This window comes from Solanum lycopersicum, chromosome 1, assembly GCF_036512215.1.
Source record: "Solanum lycopersicum chromosome 1, SLM_r2.1".
In the NCBI taxonomy this organism is placed as follows: domain Eukaryota; kingdom Viridiplantae; phylum Streptophyta; class Magnoliopsida; order Solanales; family Solanaceae; genus Solanum; species Solanum lycopersicum.
In genome coordinates, this window is record NC_090800.1 from 80,886,650 (window position 1) to 80,906,442 (window position 19,793).

Below are 19,793 nucleotides of genomic sequence, written 5' to 3' on the forward strand. Positions count from 1 at the left end.
GTTTTTCCTCAAGTTGTCTTGGATAATAATCAATCTTTCGCTTGCTGCAGAAGCAAAAAGCCTCTCCATTGTTCAGGTTCGATGTTTCTTTAAATCATTATATATATATATATATATATATATATATATATATATATATATATATTCTTTCGTTTCAAATTATCTGTTTTACTAATATTTTTTCTTTTTATTTATTTAGATATTATATGATGACATATATTTGATGTATCTTTAGTACATGAGTAAGATCATGAAAATCAGATAAATAAATTAAAACGTTACGAGTATATATTTTCTTTGTCTGGGGAGAGATAGTTATGGATGAATTAACTTTATGGAGGATGTTGAATTGAGAGAAAACAAATAGAAGAAAGAAAAGGTAAGAAGATGCAGGAGAGGTATGGGTTTTGAATGATTGGTTTTTTCGAGTGAATACTATATTTAGGGTTAATACTATGAAGTGAACATTAGGTAGTGGGGTTTACACGTGCACTACTCTGAACTTAGCTCCTTTTCGAGGCAACTAATGCTTTCACTTCCATACTAAGGTACCACCAAACAACTTCTGCTCTTTTACTTTAACTAGTACTGATCCTCCACACCCCATTTATTATTTCCTGTTTTTTTTTTACGAGCGAGTTTTTGAGGTTGAGTTAACTTTGTGATTTATGTTTTTGTTGTGGTTATAGAGTTGCACTCATTTGAAGTTGAATAATATGTTGTGTTTTTGTCTTCTTTGAGTCTAAGAAATTTTTGGAAACAACTTGTAAGATGTGTGTATGTATTCTATTAACTGCATACCTCACTTTGTAACTATACTAAAAGAATGTTATAGTTGTATTTAATTTAATATTTTGTCCATATTGTATTATTCCCGCTTTAGTTAGTACATGAATATGTTGAGGTATTGAGTTCTCATGTCAACTATGAGATGGTAAGGATTGTTTTATAAGGTCTTGGACAATCTTCGCTTATGTTTGATCCAAAATATTGGATTTGATCGAATCTGTGAACTACTACTCTCCACATTTTGGAGCTAAGACTATATATATAGTGCTACATATAAGATATTAGATAGTATTAACGGTGTGAAGTCTTATGGTGAAAATCACTGGCTTGACTCAAAGTGAAAAATATTCCACTATATATGTTAAAAGATTATATCTTTCCAACGCTATATTTCAATTTCAGTCCTTACTCTTAAGATTGTGATGAAGATATTAATTAAGTTGAGAGTGAATATCCAATAGAAGTAACATAAAGTGATGGGCTTATTCTTAAGTGTACATGCATATATGGTTCATTGCATTCAGTCTCATAAATCCTTCATCTCCTCATCTGTATACAACAGTTAACATAAATACACGTACGGCTAGTGTAAATTTCAACATGTTGATTATTGTAGTTATCTTTTCAGTTTTAAAGTTGTGTGAAGTGATATACCTATATAAAACCAGGATAACTTTATAGTGGGTTGTTCAACTGATAATTATGCACCCTCCGTCGCTAACTCTAAGGTTGTTAGTTCGAGAATATAATCTGCATTGAAAGAACAAGTGATCATGACATTTATCACAGTTATTACTATGTATAGGCATGAAAATTCACTTAGTTATTGCACACAAGTCTCTTCTAAAGCATCTTTGGGAAGGAGCGTATCAATATCGAAACATATACGCTCCCACTCTGTCCATTTTAATTGTCATGTTACATTTTCGAAAGTCAATTTAATTAATTTTTAAAGTTAAATTAAATTACCTTAATTCGATAGATATTCAAAAATTATCCCAAAAGTAATGACAATTTTTTTCATATGAATATAATAAAAAAATATATCATAAAATATTAGTCAAAATTATTATTATTTGACTTTTCAAAAAAATCATGGCAATTACGGTACTAGCCAAGTAACTAATTAAAGCATTTATCCTACGGCAAAAGTAAAACGTTGGAATATATCGAGCTAAAAAAAACAATTTTTTCATATGGCAGAAAAAGTGCTATTAAAACTCGAGATTATCTGAAAATGATCTTTTTAAGTTGAAAATGTTCATTCTTTTTGCAAAGTAATGAGGTTAGGCAACATGCCAACATGTTCAAAAAGATTAAGAGAAGGGGGATATAATTAGCTCTTATAAGTTGATTAATTTATTATTTCAATTTATCGTAGCCAATCTATATATATGTCAATTTAAAATTTTGGTTAATATACCATCCAAATTTATCCATAAAAATATTCTCAAAATATTTTTATTTGTTTTTGTTTGATATATGATATGTAGCTATAGACTACGATAAAAAAACAAAAATAGTTTACTTAGATACTTAAATATAAAATCAAAAGTTAGTAAGAATATTGTGCCTAATGTAATGACTACCCACTTTTGTTTTTTTTCCCCATTTTAGGCCAACTTATTTATCAATTCGTTTCATTTTGACTTGTCTAAATTCAGCTTTTATCTCATTTGACATCCTCCACGTATAACCACTGTTTGGAACTGAGTATGAGATACATATGACCGGACTTTTTTTGTTTTTATTAAGAGTAATATGTCCGAATAATTGTTTATTAAAATTATGGGGAAAAGATCAAATATATCTCTAAACTATTAAAAAATATATAGATATATCCTCCGTTTAAAGTTTGGTTCACTCATGCCCTCGCCGTCCAACTTTTGGTCCAAATATGCCCTTATGGGGTTTAGTTGTCATGTTGGACATATCCAACTCATTTTTCATTTCTTTAAATGACACATGGAATTGTCATGTCATTTTGATCTTTTGACATAACATTTATATGAAAATGAAAAGATATTCAAACTCATAAGCACCTAATCCGACTTAAATCAGCTCCTTTTAAATTCACTATCAAACCTATTTTTAACAATTTTATTTAATTTTTATTATTGCGGTAAATCCCGAAAATGAGTACTTGATTAATAAAAATAGGAAAAATATGAAAAACATATAAAATTTACGCCAAATATTCACAAATAAATATAGTAACCTTAAATCTAACATTTCAATTTTTTAATTTTTTTTATTTTTTGATAAATCTCAAAAATGAGTAATTGATTAATAAAAAATATAAATTAATGCCAAAAGTTCACAAATAAATATAGTATTATTTCATTCAACAATTTTTTTAAAATTTTTATATTTTTCGGCAAATCCGGGAAATGAGTAATTTTTTAATAAAAAAATAAAATATGAAAACAAAATAAAAAATACACGTCAAAATTCACAAATAAATATAGTAAACTTAAATTCAATAATTTTTTTTAAAAAATTATTTTATATTTTTCATATTTTCCTATTTTTTATTTGTGAATTTTTTGCATAATTTTTATATTTTTTCATATTTTTTTTTTGTTAATAAACTCATTTTTGTGATTTGTCAAAAAAATTTAAAATTAAATTTTTTTTAAAATTGTTGAATTTAAGGTTACTGTATTTATTTTTTAATTTTTCCGTTAATTTTATATTTTTTCGTACTTTTTATTAATCAATTACTCATTTCGAAATTTATCGAAAAAAATAATTTTTTTTAAAAAAAATATTTAAATTGAATTTAAGGTTACTATAATTATTTATGAATTTTTTATGCTACTTTTATACTTATTTCATATTTTCCTTCTTTTTTTATTATTAATCAATTACTCATTTTCGAAATTTATCGAAAAAAAATTAAAACTAAACAAAATTGTTGAAAATTGGTCGGATAATTTATTTAAAAAGGGATTGATTTATCGGTCGGATTAGGTGTTTATGAGTTCGAACATTTTTCCATTTCCATATAAATGTTATGTGGTAAGGTCAAAATGACATGTCAATTCCATGTGGCATTTAAATAAATGAAAAATGAGTTGGATACGTCCAACATGACAACTAACGCCCATAAGGACATATTTGGACAAAAAGTTGGATGGCGAGGACATCAGTGAACCAAACTTTAAACGGAGGGTATATCTAGACCTTTTTAAATAGTTTAGGGGCACATTTGACCCTTTTCCCTAAAACTATTTAATTTTCAATATCTTAAAGTGCATAATTTATTTATTTGTATACCTAATTAATAAACAATTCAAATAAAAAAGTGATAAAATATCAGAAAAATAATGAATTCAATTAAATAAATTTGTTACTTGATTAAAAAATGAAACATTTATATTTGTTAGTAATGGTCTAGATGGTGCAGACAGAGGAGGTTGGTGATTTTGTATTAAACTATGTTTGTCCAAGCCAGTATCTGAATTTTTCGCTTCACCATTTCATACCTAGACCACGACATTCTTTTAATCCGGTATTTTCACATCTAAAGCTAGCTAAAAGAAATAACATTGTCCAAGCTTTATAAAACGCTCCATAACCCCTTTTCACCCATAAGGGAGCTTCTTCTCAGTAGTTTGATAATAATGGAGATGATTGTGATGACAGAGATGGTTGGTGATAATTGATGGTGATAAATGTTATCCACACACAAATAACACTTAATGATATTAAAATTTTGTTTTTAATTTTATTGTCTTTTTTTATAAAACCATTCGCCCAACTATCGTGAAATAACGAGGGATTAGGCATAGATCCTTACCTCGTTTATAAATGTTCAAAAGATAAAAAAAAAAAAAAAGGAGAGTAGAGAGGAGTGCATTGCCTCCATAAGGAAAATTTTTTTTAAAAAAATAATTTACAAGCTGACCGCTAATTATTTTCTGCTTCTAGGATCTTCCAACTACCAAGTCATAGTAGAGATCTTGCTCATAAACTTAACGCTAGCATTCTGCAAAATGCAAATTAATCTCATAATCAAGATTAAAGGCTTTACGTCGGGGCAAAATGTCAGCTTGATTATTAAGCATTATAACAACCTATGTGATTTCAGAGTGTTGCATGTTACCCCCTTTGCTATTGAAAAAATTCTCTTCCTCTAAGCAATTATGAAGAGACCCAAAAGAGGGGTATTAGAAAAAGTTGTGGATGATTGGAACACCTATTATAGTTTTATCAATCAGAAATTATGAATTACGGATATAAAATTTCATTAGTTATATTATAATTACAGGCTCACAAATTACAACATTTTGAAGCTTAAGCAACCACTTTAGGGATGATTCCTATCCCCAGAACCAAAAGAAAAATGAAAGAATGTAAGATAGCATATATTATAGGCTACTTCATACTAGAAACTATCTAATGTTGATACTTTTCACCTAGAGGGACTTTACTTGATGCACTCCCTCCATACAAAATTGTGAGCGATTTCTTTTCTGGAACTGGTTCATGTACATTAGGCATGTGCATTTCAAGAATTGGGTGTTGGCAGTGAAACCAATAAGATAACTATAACTCTATCCTCAAGCGTCGCATTTCAGCTTGGAAAGTCAGACTCGAAGTCAGAGTTCGACGTGCAAGAGACCTTATGTCATCTCGAGAGCAATCACGGGAGATACGAATTAGCTCCCATAGGGCTCCCCCACTGATCATGTCTTTTGCATTTACCTCTGAGGATAAGAAGAGAACAGGTGAAACTTAAAAGTACAGTTTGAGGACAAATGCAATGAATGTATCCTAAAACTCTTCGGTAGGATGTATGATCGCTTACCATGTTGTGCCAAATGGCAGAGAGCCAGTTCAACATGACGCCTGATCATTGAAGCTTCATTATTGGAATTTTGAACAATCCATGTAAGTGCACCATCTTCTATCAGTGAAGAACGCCCAGCTTTCTGACCTGTAGTAGCAGATAAACCTTAAGAATCATAATAATCTGATAAACATGATTGACATGTATGGCATTTACCTTGAGCTGAAGCTCTGGACTCGCACTTTGCAAAATTTGCAATTCCCCGTGCAACTTGAGACAGAACATCTGGATGTCTACATCTCACCATCCCTAACAGTGCCTTGATTCCACCTTCAGACCTCAGCCTTGTCTGTAGTTTATCTGAAATAGAAACATATACCACAATCAAGATTCAAGGGCTATAATCAATTAATGTAGGGAGTGGGAATTAGATAGAATTTGATGGAGCTACTCCAACAATGCCCAGAAAAGGTGGCGGGGGCAGGCAGAGGGCTACTACTCTCCTACAGAAAAAGTGAATGAGCTCACCGTTACCACATAAATTAGCAATGGCTCCGGCCACCATGCGTAATGTTTGAGGATCCTCAGCATCAGCTGCTGTCACCGCCAACAGCGCAATCCCACCTTGAGTCATTATAAGTTCCTGGTTGGCTTCTGAAAAGACGGAAAATAATCCTCAGAAAATAGTACTTATTAGGAGACAAAGGGCCCCAACAAGGACGTAAAATAAACAGAAAGAGAAAAAGAGAGCTATAGATAGAGAATCACCACTCATTGCAAGATTTGCAATTGCACCAGCTGCTATTCTGCGAATGGTTTCATCCACTGAATTACTAAGAAGCATCAGCAATGAATTAAGACCACCAGCTTCAACTATCTTTTCCTGATTCGCTTCTGCAGGTTAAATTTGAAGCAGGATTTAAAATGTATCAGACCATTTATCACAAACAGTACTTCACCACCACACTTTATCCAATAAGTCGCGTCGCATAAAGTAGCAAGTGAAAAATATGCTGTCCCCAGATTTCTCTCTGTACTTGGGAAGATTGGGTGGAGACTAGATTACCTTCAGCTGCTAGATTAGCTACGACTTTCACCGCATGAATCCGCACAGTAGCATCTTCAGACTCCAGCAGCGACAAAATTTTATGTAATCCAACTGTAATGCCCATGAAGCAGAGATGAGAAAATTGTGTTCAGTTGTTTTGCAAATTAAAAAGGACATACTCTGAAGAATATGTTGGGACCTTGTTCGTGAAGATTGGTGATTGAAGATCTCTCTCCATTAGTCGCATCTTTGCAATGCAGATTTCTAAGAGGAGACAATGAATCTAGGCCTGGAAGTCCAGTGCCATTTCTGCTTCTATCCAGATAGCTTGTTCTCTGTGAACAGAGGCAATTAAAGTGAAATTGATTGGAACATTTATCAAAGTACAGAGAGGAAAGAGAAGAAGAGAGATGAAAAGGTTTGTCAGACGTGTATCCATCAAACCATAGAACTTGTCAATCGCACGCGGCAAACAGAACAAGATGCTAGCAATAAGTAGAACAGAAAGCAAAGATGTAAGCAAGTTCATAGGCAAATTAAAGACCGTACTTGACCAGCTTCCATAGTTAGTTGAGAAAATTGACTACGTAAGACAATAACTTCTTCTTCCAGTCTCTTCTTCTGACGAATCTCTTCTTCCAGCATGCTTTGGAGGTTTAGAATATCAGAATTTCCACCTGCTGACTACAGTGCACATTGGTCAGTCATATTCATTAGCTCAATCCAAACTCCATTGAACTCAAGAAATTCTATTTGAAAAATGAATAATCAATGAAAAGCATACCCCTGGTTTTGTTAACATGTGCAGTTGATCTTTGAGTTTGTATATTTCTTCTTCTGCTGCCTTTCTTGTTTGCATTTCGTTTTGAAGCAACATCTTAAGTTCAGAAACTTCCTGTACAAGAAGCAATTTAAGCATCTGAAAAGTAAAGAATCAACAAGCCGTATGTTGTTCTCTCTGTAGTTTACCAATTTATGCCTTGAAATACACGTGTACAAACTACACAGTGACTTATAGAGGACTACTGAAGCCAAGGTTCTATTATGATATCAGGCAGCATTCACTAATGAACTAGAGGACTCATTAGAAACACGAAAAAGAGATCTCCAACAACAACAAAGCCTCAATCCTAAGCTAGTCGGAGTCGGCAATATGAACCCTCAGTCTCACTATCCAATTCGCTCTCAATCCTAAGCTAGAAGTTCTTGTACTTTATTGATATATAAAACAATGAACCTCAATATTTACCCAGTACAATGCCCAGTCTCTCTCTCTCTTTCACCCCCTCCCATTCCTCTGTTTGTACCTGGAGGACATAAGTCTAGCTTTAAAGCTGTCACCATGGAGATAAAAGGCATATAACATGCTACTTGCTTTGACGAAAGAGTTGAATACATGTTTCAAGTATTTCTTTTTTAAGAAACTGACTCATTACAATTTACAAAGTACAACCTTAATACTTGAGCTGTTTCAATGATAGAATAAGGTGCTAGTTGTTTCAATTATAGTATTTCCTTTTACAGAAACCGACTCTTTCTGAAGGTGTACTCAATACTTGCTACAAGAGACGTTAAGGATAGTCATCCTCAACAACACAACTACAGCAGTATTAATAATTAAGATGATGCTGATAAAAATAGGACAAAGCAGGATTACAACCTCGGTGATAGATGTCCCATCAGTTCTGGTGTTGTTTGTGGGCTTTTGTTGATTATGGCTCCACTTCTCCTCCAGCTTCTTGATTGAGTCCATATATTCCATCTGACATTTCATTTTCTCCTCCTGCAAGTAAAGCAGAAGTGTTATTCCACAATAGTTGAGGAGTAACTCCAGTAGTTACAACATTGAATCTTAGTCAAATTCCATCAACATATATAACTTATTTCTTGTTCTGTTGTGGTTAGTATTATGAAAGTAATACTTCTCTTGTGGATGGATATGTATCATGCCAGTAATACTTCACCTGTCCAATTAAATCATCTTCACTTATTCGGCACCTCACGTCTTATCAGTTTCAGTTATAGATTTTCCGAAATCAGCTCCGCCAAAGTGAGTTTTACATAGTGTAGCCGGTTGCAAGCACGGATAAAGAGGGTTACGGCAGCCAAGCTACCAAAAAAAAGTAGTTAAATTATGATGATATAGCTTACCCAAACTAGTTTATCATTGAGGGATAGTCGAGTTTTTATATACTTCCCGATTTCGGAAGACAAAGTTGTTGAGATACGTTTAAGAAAGCAAAAAAAACTTTATCCGAGTGCAACTAACTGGTGAATAGCCCTGATAAATTTACATGTACTAGAACAGGAGTATTTTAACTTTAACTCTTGGTAGCAAGCAACACTAGGGACATTAATCAAACTAAGACAGTAAAGTGGTGCATTCACCAATATGTGGTTCTTGATCTGAATCAACTCTCAGTCTAATTAGTAAACAGCAAAAGACTCTCAAAATCAAGAGGCATAAGTAACATAACTACCTTCAAGGCTTCAGCATAGTTCCTTTCAGCTTCTATGACATGATTTTGTGCTTCTAATCTAATTCGTTCAACCTCAGTCTCAAAAGCTTTCTGTTGTCTTTCATTTTCAGAAATAAGTTTGTCTACTTGCACCTCCAGCCTTTTTGATAAACTTTTGTAATCGAATTCTTCCTTAATCTTCAACATGTTTTCCACCTTCATAGCCTGCACAAAGGGATAAAACTATCTTGGCACATGTACGCAGTAGTACAACCTATCCACATAAATCACTTCAATGGAGAACTTACTCTCTGTCCAAACAATATGGTACTTGCTGTTTCTGCTCTATGTCTAGGTGATGGCCCAACGGTAATAACTAATGAAGTTCTTGATGTTCCTGCAAAATCACAGGAAGTAAACCAACATGATTGGAATTTCATTAAGAACTAAAACATTGACTCCTAACTCCTTTTAATTGGTTGTGGACTTGTGGATAAGTAAGAAAGAATAATGCCTCCTAGCTCTTGAAACAGTTAAAAGAATATATCTCAATTAAATGTTAGTGTTCATGGGAAAGAAAAATTCAAGCCAGAATCTTCACAACTCTGGAAACTGGTACAGCCCATTTGTACATGCAGTACACTCGGTTGATATCTGTTGATATCAGATACCACATAACTTTACCATGTATATGCAGAGACCCGAGAAAAAGAAAAAATATAAGCCCACCTCCAAATGAATCCTTAAGCAACCTCGTAAGCTTTGAATCTCGGACAGGTACATGAGCACTATTTTCGGCCAAGGCATTTATGCACTTCCCTAGGGCACTTAATGAAAGATTGATGGACTTCGCTTCCTCTAACATGTGTCCTTCGCTTCCTACAGGAGATCAAGGAGAGGATATGAAGTCAGTTTACAAATCAAAAGGCCCAGTTACGTGCAATAACCAGAAGACTTGCTACATCAACATGCCTCCGGCAATAAAAACCTGTTCTTTTCCTTTTTGGCAATAAAGGTTCCTTTCATTTCTCCCATTCTTATATTTCTATGTTATATAAAAATGCAAATTTTCTTCTGTTCTATTACAACAATATTTCGCTGCACATTTTTCTTCTGTTTAGCCATATACTCCTACAGACTGGCCACTGTCGCACTGCAATGCCAAGACAATCTCGATGTTGCTTTAACAAACTATGAGTATTGGATCTTCTTTGAGTAATGTTATTTCCTTAACCTTTCATAAATAACCAGATAAGCTATACCAACTTTTCACACACAGTGTTAAATTATGATAAAAATAAAAAACACATTAAAAGCACATACGCAGAAATATTCTTAAATTAGGAATCCCAGATGACTGTTGAGTATACCTGACTTGTTTACACGCTCAGAACCGGCAAGGTCTACAAGAACTAGTTTGCCTTTTCTCAACATAGGTGGCTTATAATTGGTTGTCAAGTGAGATGAGTGATCCGTTTCAGCAGAAAAATCAGCTTCCCTTCCAGGAACTGACTTCTTAATTTGCACCTACAACACATTAAAAGCACAAATTCCAAATGAAACGTGCTTATAGTGATATCTTTTATACTGATTTATAGTTTTTTTGAGGACCGTATTGACAAACCATGCATTTAACTGGAAAGATGAAATATAGAATTCCTGATTTACCAAGAGAATAGCATGACTTCGGGAAGATTCAGTATTCAGCTTTGTGTTAGCGGCATATCTATGAGCTTCTCCAACCCGTAGCAGTTCAAGAAAACTTTGCTGGTCCCGGACCTCCACTACAGTTGCCCCTGGTAAAGACACATCACCAGTTTTTTGGTCTTCAACTATGGGGATGTTGTCATTAGCAGGATTTAGGAGGTCCTGAATTGTTTCCATATAAAGCTGCATGCAAACCAGGATATTTAGAGAAAACTTGGCAAATCATTTGGGTGCAAAGTGATTGTGGTCAAGAGAGGAAACTTCTCCGATCAAGCTAAAGATGCATAATGACATGTATTTACTGATAGGTTTAAGAAGCACAGTCCAACCTGTAAGTACGAGACTGAAACTGAGTCGGTCTCCAAGCAAATATTTGCTAATATGTCTTCCATTGAACGAACCATGATACCACGAGCAGAGACATCTTCATCACCTAATCGTCCAAGGGTGTAAGTCTTTCCTGTCCCGGTCTGACCATAAGCCATCACTGTTCCATTGTAACCATCCAAGACACTCTAATAAAATGGGCAAAAAGATAAAGAGTGTTTACAAAACATTATCTCCAAAACATATAACATAGGAATACCATAAAATTTTACATTTAAGGTGTCCTTAACGATTCCATCCAACCATTTGTAGGTAACAAATAATTTTAATTATATCAATAAATACATCAATACTTGCTCCGCGTATTTCTGACATGTATGAATTTTCAGATCTTCCATAAAAGAAATCTAAGAAAGATAACATGTATTGATCACCACAATCATCATCAATGTCATACATTAAATTATATGTTGCATTTGATGGAGATAAATATACCGTACAATGGTGAAGAATAGCTGCAGGAACAAGAAGTTATTGTGTTAAGTCCACCTACTGCCTTATAGTTTAGGATCGAAACATAGTTTGTCTAAGATGGAATAAATGGATACTAGAAGCCTGAAACAGTCAAATAGTGTCTTCTAATCTGGGTACCATAGAGCTATATATCACCACTTTAATCAGAAATGAATCATTCCCTCAGATCTCCATTAGTTAAGAACTTCCTTCTTCAAAATAACTACATATCATCCACAACTATCCCCTATGAGAAAAAGATTATGTTGGGCTAGTTATTTTGCATCAATGGTTTCTTCCCTAGGTGTAAGAAGTCCCGAATTGATCAAGGTAACTAAACAATACAAAATAAAGCAACAAACCTCAACAACAGGTTTTGCAACAACTTCATAAACACGCTTTTGGGATGCAAACTCGGTGAACACCTCATCAAACTCGTATGTATCTGAATCCCAATTGTTTTTCCTAAGTTTCAACCTTTTGAGCTGGCAGGAAAAATAAGTAAAACTGCATCATACTCAAGTTATTCCCAAAAAGAGCTTCTCATGAGAATGGAAAAGGTAAAAACTGACAACCTCCGGCTGAAGCTCTACACAATCCGCAAAATCTGCATCTGCTGCCAATTCCTCGGCATTTCGAGGACGCAATCTGACAGCAACTCGAACTCTTCCATACACTATTTAGACCAATCACAAGAAATAGTTAATATTCACATATATCGAAGCCAGTGATCAACGAAGAATTTGAGCTGTGCAGCTTGAGGCAGCAGAAAGGATTACTTAAACATAAACGCTCTTAGCAACAAGAAAAATCACTAAAAAGCACTATATATGCCAATATCTTGATGTCATATCATTCAAAAGAATAACCCAGATCTGTATACTTGTTTATTATGTAAAATATGTCTGACTGACTTCATTTCAACCAAAAAAAACCTTACTTTCTTTTTCTTTTTATTATGGATAATTAATCTATTAGAGAAACATTCCAAGAAGTATGCAAACCATACACAATTGAGAATACAAAGACCAATGTTTTTTTCTGTGTTAGTTAACCAGATCTAAAGAATAAGAACGAAGGGAATGATAAATTATGTTCCGTTTACATTCGTACTTTCTATATCCAATACTTCCAATCCTCATCCTACTTAAAATTTACGAACCTATCCCTAATTTACTTGATCAGAAAAGAAATGAACTTGTTTTTCATCCAAGAAGAAGAAGAAGAAACCAACTTCTTCCTTAACTGGACGATCATACCCCAAATGGTCTAATTACAAATTATTTACAACCCTCTTAACATGCGCAGTCGTTAGCCCCCAGGCCTACACCCAACTGCCCATTAGTTGATATTATTTAATTTTAAAAATAATACATGTGTGACCACACAATATGTTTATGTTTCATTAAATATGGTCTATGCCTATCAACTATACCTCGTGTCCTCTGAATATATTTACTAAAAAAAGTTGTTAGATGCTCTAAAAAAGGGAAACACTCGAAAATTTTAAGAAATAATTGATGTTGGAGGAGGTTCCCAACCCCATTCCCCATTTTAAGTTGACTCTATGGTTACACTTATTAACATCACTTCTGTTCAAACTCTTAGCATCAAAGCCAAAATCATATGCAAAACGAAGCCCGGTATTCAAGTGGAGAAGCGTAGAGGGGCGGACCCATTATCCACCGAGTTTAGAAGGTTGTAAATTGCCCAAAGGGCAGGTCACAAACGGGATTCTCCATTATAAAAAAAGGGCCATAATCATTGGAGTTCCTAATTTAACCCGTAAGTACGAGCTAATCTACCACACTATACATTCCTAGGCATGTCTAGTGAAAAACAGAAACACAAATCTAAGAGAACTTAGACAATGATTAGGTGCACAGAAAAGTTTGGAGGCTTGATTTACCTGTTCACCTAATTGGTAATATTTGAAAAGAAAAAAAAAAGTTCACACAAGCGATATTGTCCGCTTTGGGCCTAGGCCCCACCGCTTTAAAATGTGTCATTATTTCTTATCTTAAGAAGGGTGTCATTATTTCTTATCTTAAGAAGGATGTCACATACACCCCTTTCTTATAGATTTGCCTAAACAAGTTGAACACTGGCTCACATCGACAAAGTTGACACAAGAGTGGTAAAACCAGTTGAACTGAACCCACATCGACAAGGTTGACACAAGAGTGTTTTGACACGAGTAGTAAACTCAGTTGAAATCTGCCTGCATCGACAAGGTTGACACAAAGAGTATTTTGATACTATTTGTAGTGGCCCAACTCATTAGTGATATTGTTTGTTCTAAGTTTAGGCCCACATGACTTTAAAACATGTCACTAATGTGTAAGGCCTGTTTACTTATATAGCCAACATCTCACGTGTTTCGCCGATGTGGAACTTTTATCTTAAGCTAAAGTGTCACGGGTATCAACTAACAAACACAGTAATAACATCACATTGTCCAATTAACACAAACCTCAACAGCTAAAGAAGTAAAGAACACGATCTCCAGCACCTTAATAGCAGAATTAACTCCATCGATTCCAAAACTCAAAATTCCAATTAGAAACATAATCTCGATCTTCAACCAGCTAGCTACTTCAATGATGCCAACTCGTTTCTAAATTAAACAGAAACTTAGCCTCACATCAAAGCCATAATTACTTGAGCTTCTTTAACCCCTAGAGTAAGAGCTAACCATAATATACATTCCTATGCATATATAATAAAAATTCATACATAAATGTGTGCACACTAGACATTGATTAAGTAGATGTAAGAGTTTGTAAGGCTTGAAGCACCTACTTACCTTACCTAATTGGCAATATATCGAAAATTAAACAAAATGTCACATCCGAAATTCACAAATACAAACAAAAAAGACAATGCAGCATTCAAATCAAGCGCCAATATCAGCTATCAACTAGCAAAACGTATCAGCAACGTCACATCGTCCAATTAACACTACCCTAAACCACTAAAAAGCACATCGTCTAGAACACACAGAGTCGCACACAGAGCAGAATCAATATAGCAAATTCGACAACTTGAAAACTCAAATAGCTAAAGGAACTCGATCCACAACCAGAAAGCAACAAAGTTGATGAAAACTAACAGAAAATTCGAAACTCACCAGCGTCAGTAGTACTACTGCGGCGTCCGTTGGAAGAAGCCGCCGGCGGAAGCTTCGATTTGAATGAAGAAGAGGTACGGAGAGCCGGTGCCTTCTGGGTACCGTTTCTGTATCCACCAGAAGCCATAACTCTCTGGAAATGGAGGTGTTTGATTGTAGAGAGAGAGAAAAACAGGGAAGATGAACAACTTTATTTAACTCTTTTTTGGGTTCAAATTGAAGGGAATATGGAAAGAGAAAGATGGTGTGTGGGTCCAACTTGCGGTGAATACTTAAGCCGAGAGTGAAGTGAAGCTGCCGAGACTTAAATATTTTTTAAAAATAATAGAGTAAGAAACAAAGAATAAGAAAAAAAAAAACAGACTTGTCGGGGTACAGAAGGTGACTGACTGAGAAAGTGAGAAGTATGGGGTTAGATTTTGAGGTGAAAGTACAATTATACCACCAAATTACCATTATTTCTTTCATTATTGCAAGAAATTATTTACTCTATAATGAAATTAAATTTAAATACCATCCTAGGATATAGTAAATGAGAAAAATATTTGATAGGGAGTTTTTCCTCTTGAATGGGGCCTACTCGGAAAAATAACGTCGGTCAAGGTTAGTCGGTTAGGTGCATATTAGTTAGGTGATGACAGACGAGGCTCAATAACATCGACTAAAGCTTGCACAGACAACATTGATCGAAGCCATGCGACATCAGTCAAGGTTTGCGTGTATTGGACATGCGACGTCAACTAATACAAAGTGTCATCAGTCAAGCAACGTCCGACAAAGCTAGGCGCCATCGGCCGAAGGCCTGTTCGTAGGCTAGGCGACATTATTGACACATATTTAAATTAATCAAGCTTCAATATTGATATGAAACGTCAAATGAAATTAAAAAAGAAGAAGAAATTAAATTTAAACTAACAGCATATCAGTTTTGTGCAAAAATTTGTTAATTTTATGGTGACTATCTTCAAAAAGTCCCCATACTATATGTATATTATAAGTAGAAAACAGATTACATAAAATTCGAAGAGAGAAAAAAAAAAGATTTTAACTCATTATGATCAGAAAGAGTATGACCGACTGAGTTAAAATATTCATTTATTACTGTTATCTTTTAAATAATTTCTATTTATATAGCATATAGTAAAAATAAAAATTGATTTCAGGTCAGTTTCCTCTAAGGAACCGGGCCTCGTGGTCCGTGGATGGTGAAATTACAAGATTAGGATTTTGAGCAATACTGTCTTAAAAGTTGTGCCAGGGCATCTAGGCGTGAAAGTCAAGTGGGGTTCGGTTGCGTACTTTGTGCGGGCCAACTTGTCGAGCCCACTAACTGAATATTTTCAGATAATGGATCCGGATACTAATAGGCCCAGTAGATTTATTTTAGTATTAATACTTTATAAAAGATAAAAGCCCAGTATATCAAGGCCCTTGAAAAGACACTGGGCTTGAAGTGGAAACTTAACAAATCCCTTTTTATGCGACTTATATTATAGGTATAATGCACAAATACTTCTCAATCTATATTCGAAATTACAGAGTATACTATAATAAGGTCTTATTATCCCCAGAACTAATATTATATCTATGGTTGACTTTTCTTTTCAAGCTAGTGGGTAATAGTACCTTAGTATAGTATAAATGTGTCTCTAGAATTTCGGACATAAATTGAGGGGGTACTTGTGCATTTTCTTTATATTATACCTAAGATACTTCCCCTTTTGGAACGTCATTTAATTTATAACTCGAAATCAAATTCTTTATAAAATATTTGCATATGAATTTTGACAAACTTTGGACATTTCTTGTGGTCTTGAAATTGTCAAATATCTTGTGTTTATATTTAAAACTTGATATGTCTAGATAAATTTCGAACATTTTTTTTATGAACTTGACGAGGCTTAGCTTATCAAGGCTGACTTTAAATATTTTCTACTAAAATAGTGTCTTTGTCAAGGCCTAACTTCAAATAATTTTTTACCTAAGAATATACTCGTTGTATATTTCACAATCATTTAACTCATATTATCAAAGGGTCTAATTGATTAATACACAAATATTAACCGTAACATTTGTTTTTGAATTTTTGAATAATGAGTCCACATGAACATCAGTCCTTTCTCATCTATTCAAATGGAACTGACATATACTGTCATCACTGGGGTTTGGTAGGTTTTAGACATTTCACATGATGTCAACAAATATATTTGGCTAAAATTTATGCATTTTGTATAAAGTTCAAGCGAACTAAGAAAAAAAATTTAATTAATCTCACATGATTCGATACACAAATTAATCTCAAATAAATTTAATTTAAATTGAAATATAAATTTCATATACCATAATAATATGTTTTAATTATCAGTTTACTAGAATAATAAATAACAAATCTAACCAACTTATTTTGCAATTATAAAGGTTTGCTACTATTTTAAACTTTTATCTTAGCTAGTGTTTGGTCATAAATTTTTAAATATTCTTGACAAATATTATTTGAGTGAAAAATTTGGGTGAATTTCACTACGTGTTTGGCATAGTATTTGGAAAATATATTTCACATTTTTAGAAAAATATGATTTATATCTTTAAGTTTTAAAAACTATCAAAACTAACTATAAGTATGTATTACAAGTCAAATGGATATTCGTTGCAACAATAACAAATAGTGTCCATGACATTAGAGTAATGTGGTAGTTTGGAGTGAGTGCAACAAGTATCATTTCATATATCGTGAAGTATACAAAGCACATGAGCCAATTTTTCATCATTTTCATTAACAATCATATCCTCATTTAATATACGTTGAATATTTCACTACTTTAGTGTTCACGAAAAAAATTATGTAATACAACGCAAATAACTATTATAGTGGGTGTTTTTATAAAAAATAAAAATTTGGGATAAAATTTTAATTTCCAAAAGATTTCAAATACTAAAAAAACTAGTCTTTGAAAATTTGAGATATTTATCAAAAATATGTGACAAATAATAAAAAATTACATGAATAAATATTATTTGTCAAATTTTTTTCCAAATAATATTTGAAAAATCTACGGCGGCTTTAATAACATCCATTTGGTTTGAAATTTTCAACCACCATGATTTTATTGTTTCGTGTAAAACAAAATAAAATTAATTTTAAAAGACATAATTATTCATTTCTCCGGGCAGATTTGTCGACCAATTTTCCTGAAAATATATTTAATGCTTCCTTCGATCCATAATTATTATATATTTTTTATATTATTGAAGATAATACTATTTTTTATTTAAATAAATTTACATAAACCAAAAAGTTAAAATTAAATAAATAGAAATTAAAAGCAACACATAATATCATCGATTGAACAGCAAACAAAAATCACTTTTCATGCATATTTCAGTTGATGATTTGTCAAACTTAATAAATCAAACAAACCTTCAAATCTTCATTTAAAATTATTATTCCACCACGTGATAAGTAATTGAATACAAGATGACAAAATTAAAATACTGTAAATAACCAATCGTTAATTATAAGAAACAAAGAAGATGTTTTTTTGTTTTTAATAATGAAATAACTTGCATAGGTATTTATTACGTGTATATATATATTCTAGCTAAATAGTGCCTTAATTAATAATTAGCTCTATAATCATCATATGATGCTAACTTAGTCATTACTAATTGTGATTATTAGAGGGTTGAGAAATTTGTTGAATAATTTGAGTGAATAAGTCTTTGTTTTCTTGATGAAGAAGAAGAGCTCTTTTGCGTAACTTTTCATTCTCTTCAATAATGATTTTGTTCTCTTCGTAGAGCTTCAAATTCTTCATCTTCATTATTTTCTTCAATTTACTTAACTTTGCCCTTTTCTTTGCTTCGTTGGACAATCTTTCACCATTCCTAACATATTACAAAATCAATTGACAGTCAAATTACACATCAAAATAATACAATTCAATTATAACTAGTTATAGCTATATATAACGTATTATATATTTGCTATTAAGAGTTACCTATTATCTTGAGTCAACTTAATCCGATTGTAAGACTAATTAACTAATTTATGACATGTAATTATTAGTACTTATTGAAAGAAATAATTGGATGATCCATCCGTGTGGATAACTCGATCGAATTCATATTAATAAATAAATATTATACAAGTAGTATATCTTTTTTTTATTAATCAAAGAAAAAAAATATCACTATTTAAAAAGTTGCATCGCTTTAGAATTATAAAAAAGAAATCATACGAGAAATCAACGTATCTTTATAAATTTAAAAGAACACACAAAACTTTCTTCTCCAATTTCTATGTGAATGTGAATGTAATTCATATTTGTATGTGAATGTGACTACACTATTAGACTAATGAATGAAGCAAATTTAATGATCCTACAAACTCTGCATTTGGTTAGATTCTTCACTTATTTTAGCAATTTAATGTGATAATGCATATATTAAAACAACTTGCTATATATATATATATATATACTGACCTTCTTCTTAGCTTGAGCACATGTATCTTGTTTGTTTTAGATGTTTGTGACTTGTGGACTAGGTCAGTGTAACATGAAGGTTGAAATGACTCTAAATGATCTGAAATTGCATGACACATTTTGATGTTTCACTAAGAGAATTGAAATAGGAGACAAAAATATAGGAAAAAGTAAATAGATTAATTATAATATAAGATTGAGCATAGAAAAAAAAAGTGCAAGAGGATGGTTAACTTATAGTGATGAGGGGAAAAGAGTTAATAATTTGAGAAGAAGGGAGGAAGATGGAGAGTAGTACATATTTTTCCAAAGCAATGATGACACAAAGTTTTCATGATTACAAAAGGCCAACAAAGTAGCCAAACCATATCTCAACAACAAGAAAGAAAAAATAAGGAAAGAAAGAGTAATACAAATAGAATTACTTCAATTGTTTCTTTGGAATTTTCTATAATTGTCTCAATCTAAGAGGGAAAGAACTAAATGTTAATTGTATCACTACACTTAAACAAATAAAAGATTTAGCAGTAATAATATAATT

General features: G+C 32.7%; 1 protein-coding gene and 1 long non-coding RNA gene across 2 annotated transcripts; both read right to left on the reverse strand.

Annotated features, from left to right (window-relative positions):
• Positions 1-4,999: 4,999 nt before the first annotated feature.
• Positions 5,000-15,176, reverse strand: LOC101255832 (kinesin-like protein KIN-UB). Its single transcript, XM_004229776.5, has 19 exons — positions 14,769-15,176; positions 12,214-12,314; positions 12,001-12,123; positions 11,128-11,313; positions 10,760-10,981; positions 10,462-10,618; positions 9,821-9,970; positions 9,400-9,488; positions 9,113-9,316; positions 8,293-8,415; positions 7,417-7,527; positions 7,182-7,316; positions 6,832-6,967; positions 6,651-6,743; positions 6,353-6,478; positions 6,113-6,238; positions 5,801-5,944; positions 5,603-5,731; positions 5,000-5,501 (listed from the first exon to the last, which is right to left on the reverse strand). Exons 1-19 carry the CDS (start codon positions 14,893-14,895, stop codon positions 5,341-5,343), a joined length of 2,643 nt encoding a protein of 880 aa, XP_004229824.1. The 5' UTR covers positions 14,896-15,176; the 3' UTR covers positions 5,000-5,340.
• A 2,996-nt stretch (positions 15,177-18,172) lies between these two features.
• Positions 18,173-19,733, reverse strand: LOC101256125 (uncharacterized). Its single transcript, XR_002028668.3, has 2 exons — positions 19,253-19,733; positions 18,173-18,653 (listed from the first exon to the last, which is right to left on the reverse strand). It is a non-coding gene; the product is annotated as an uncharacterized lncRNA (long non-coding RNA).
• Between the last annotated feature and the right edge of the window lie 60 nt (positions 19,734-19,793).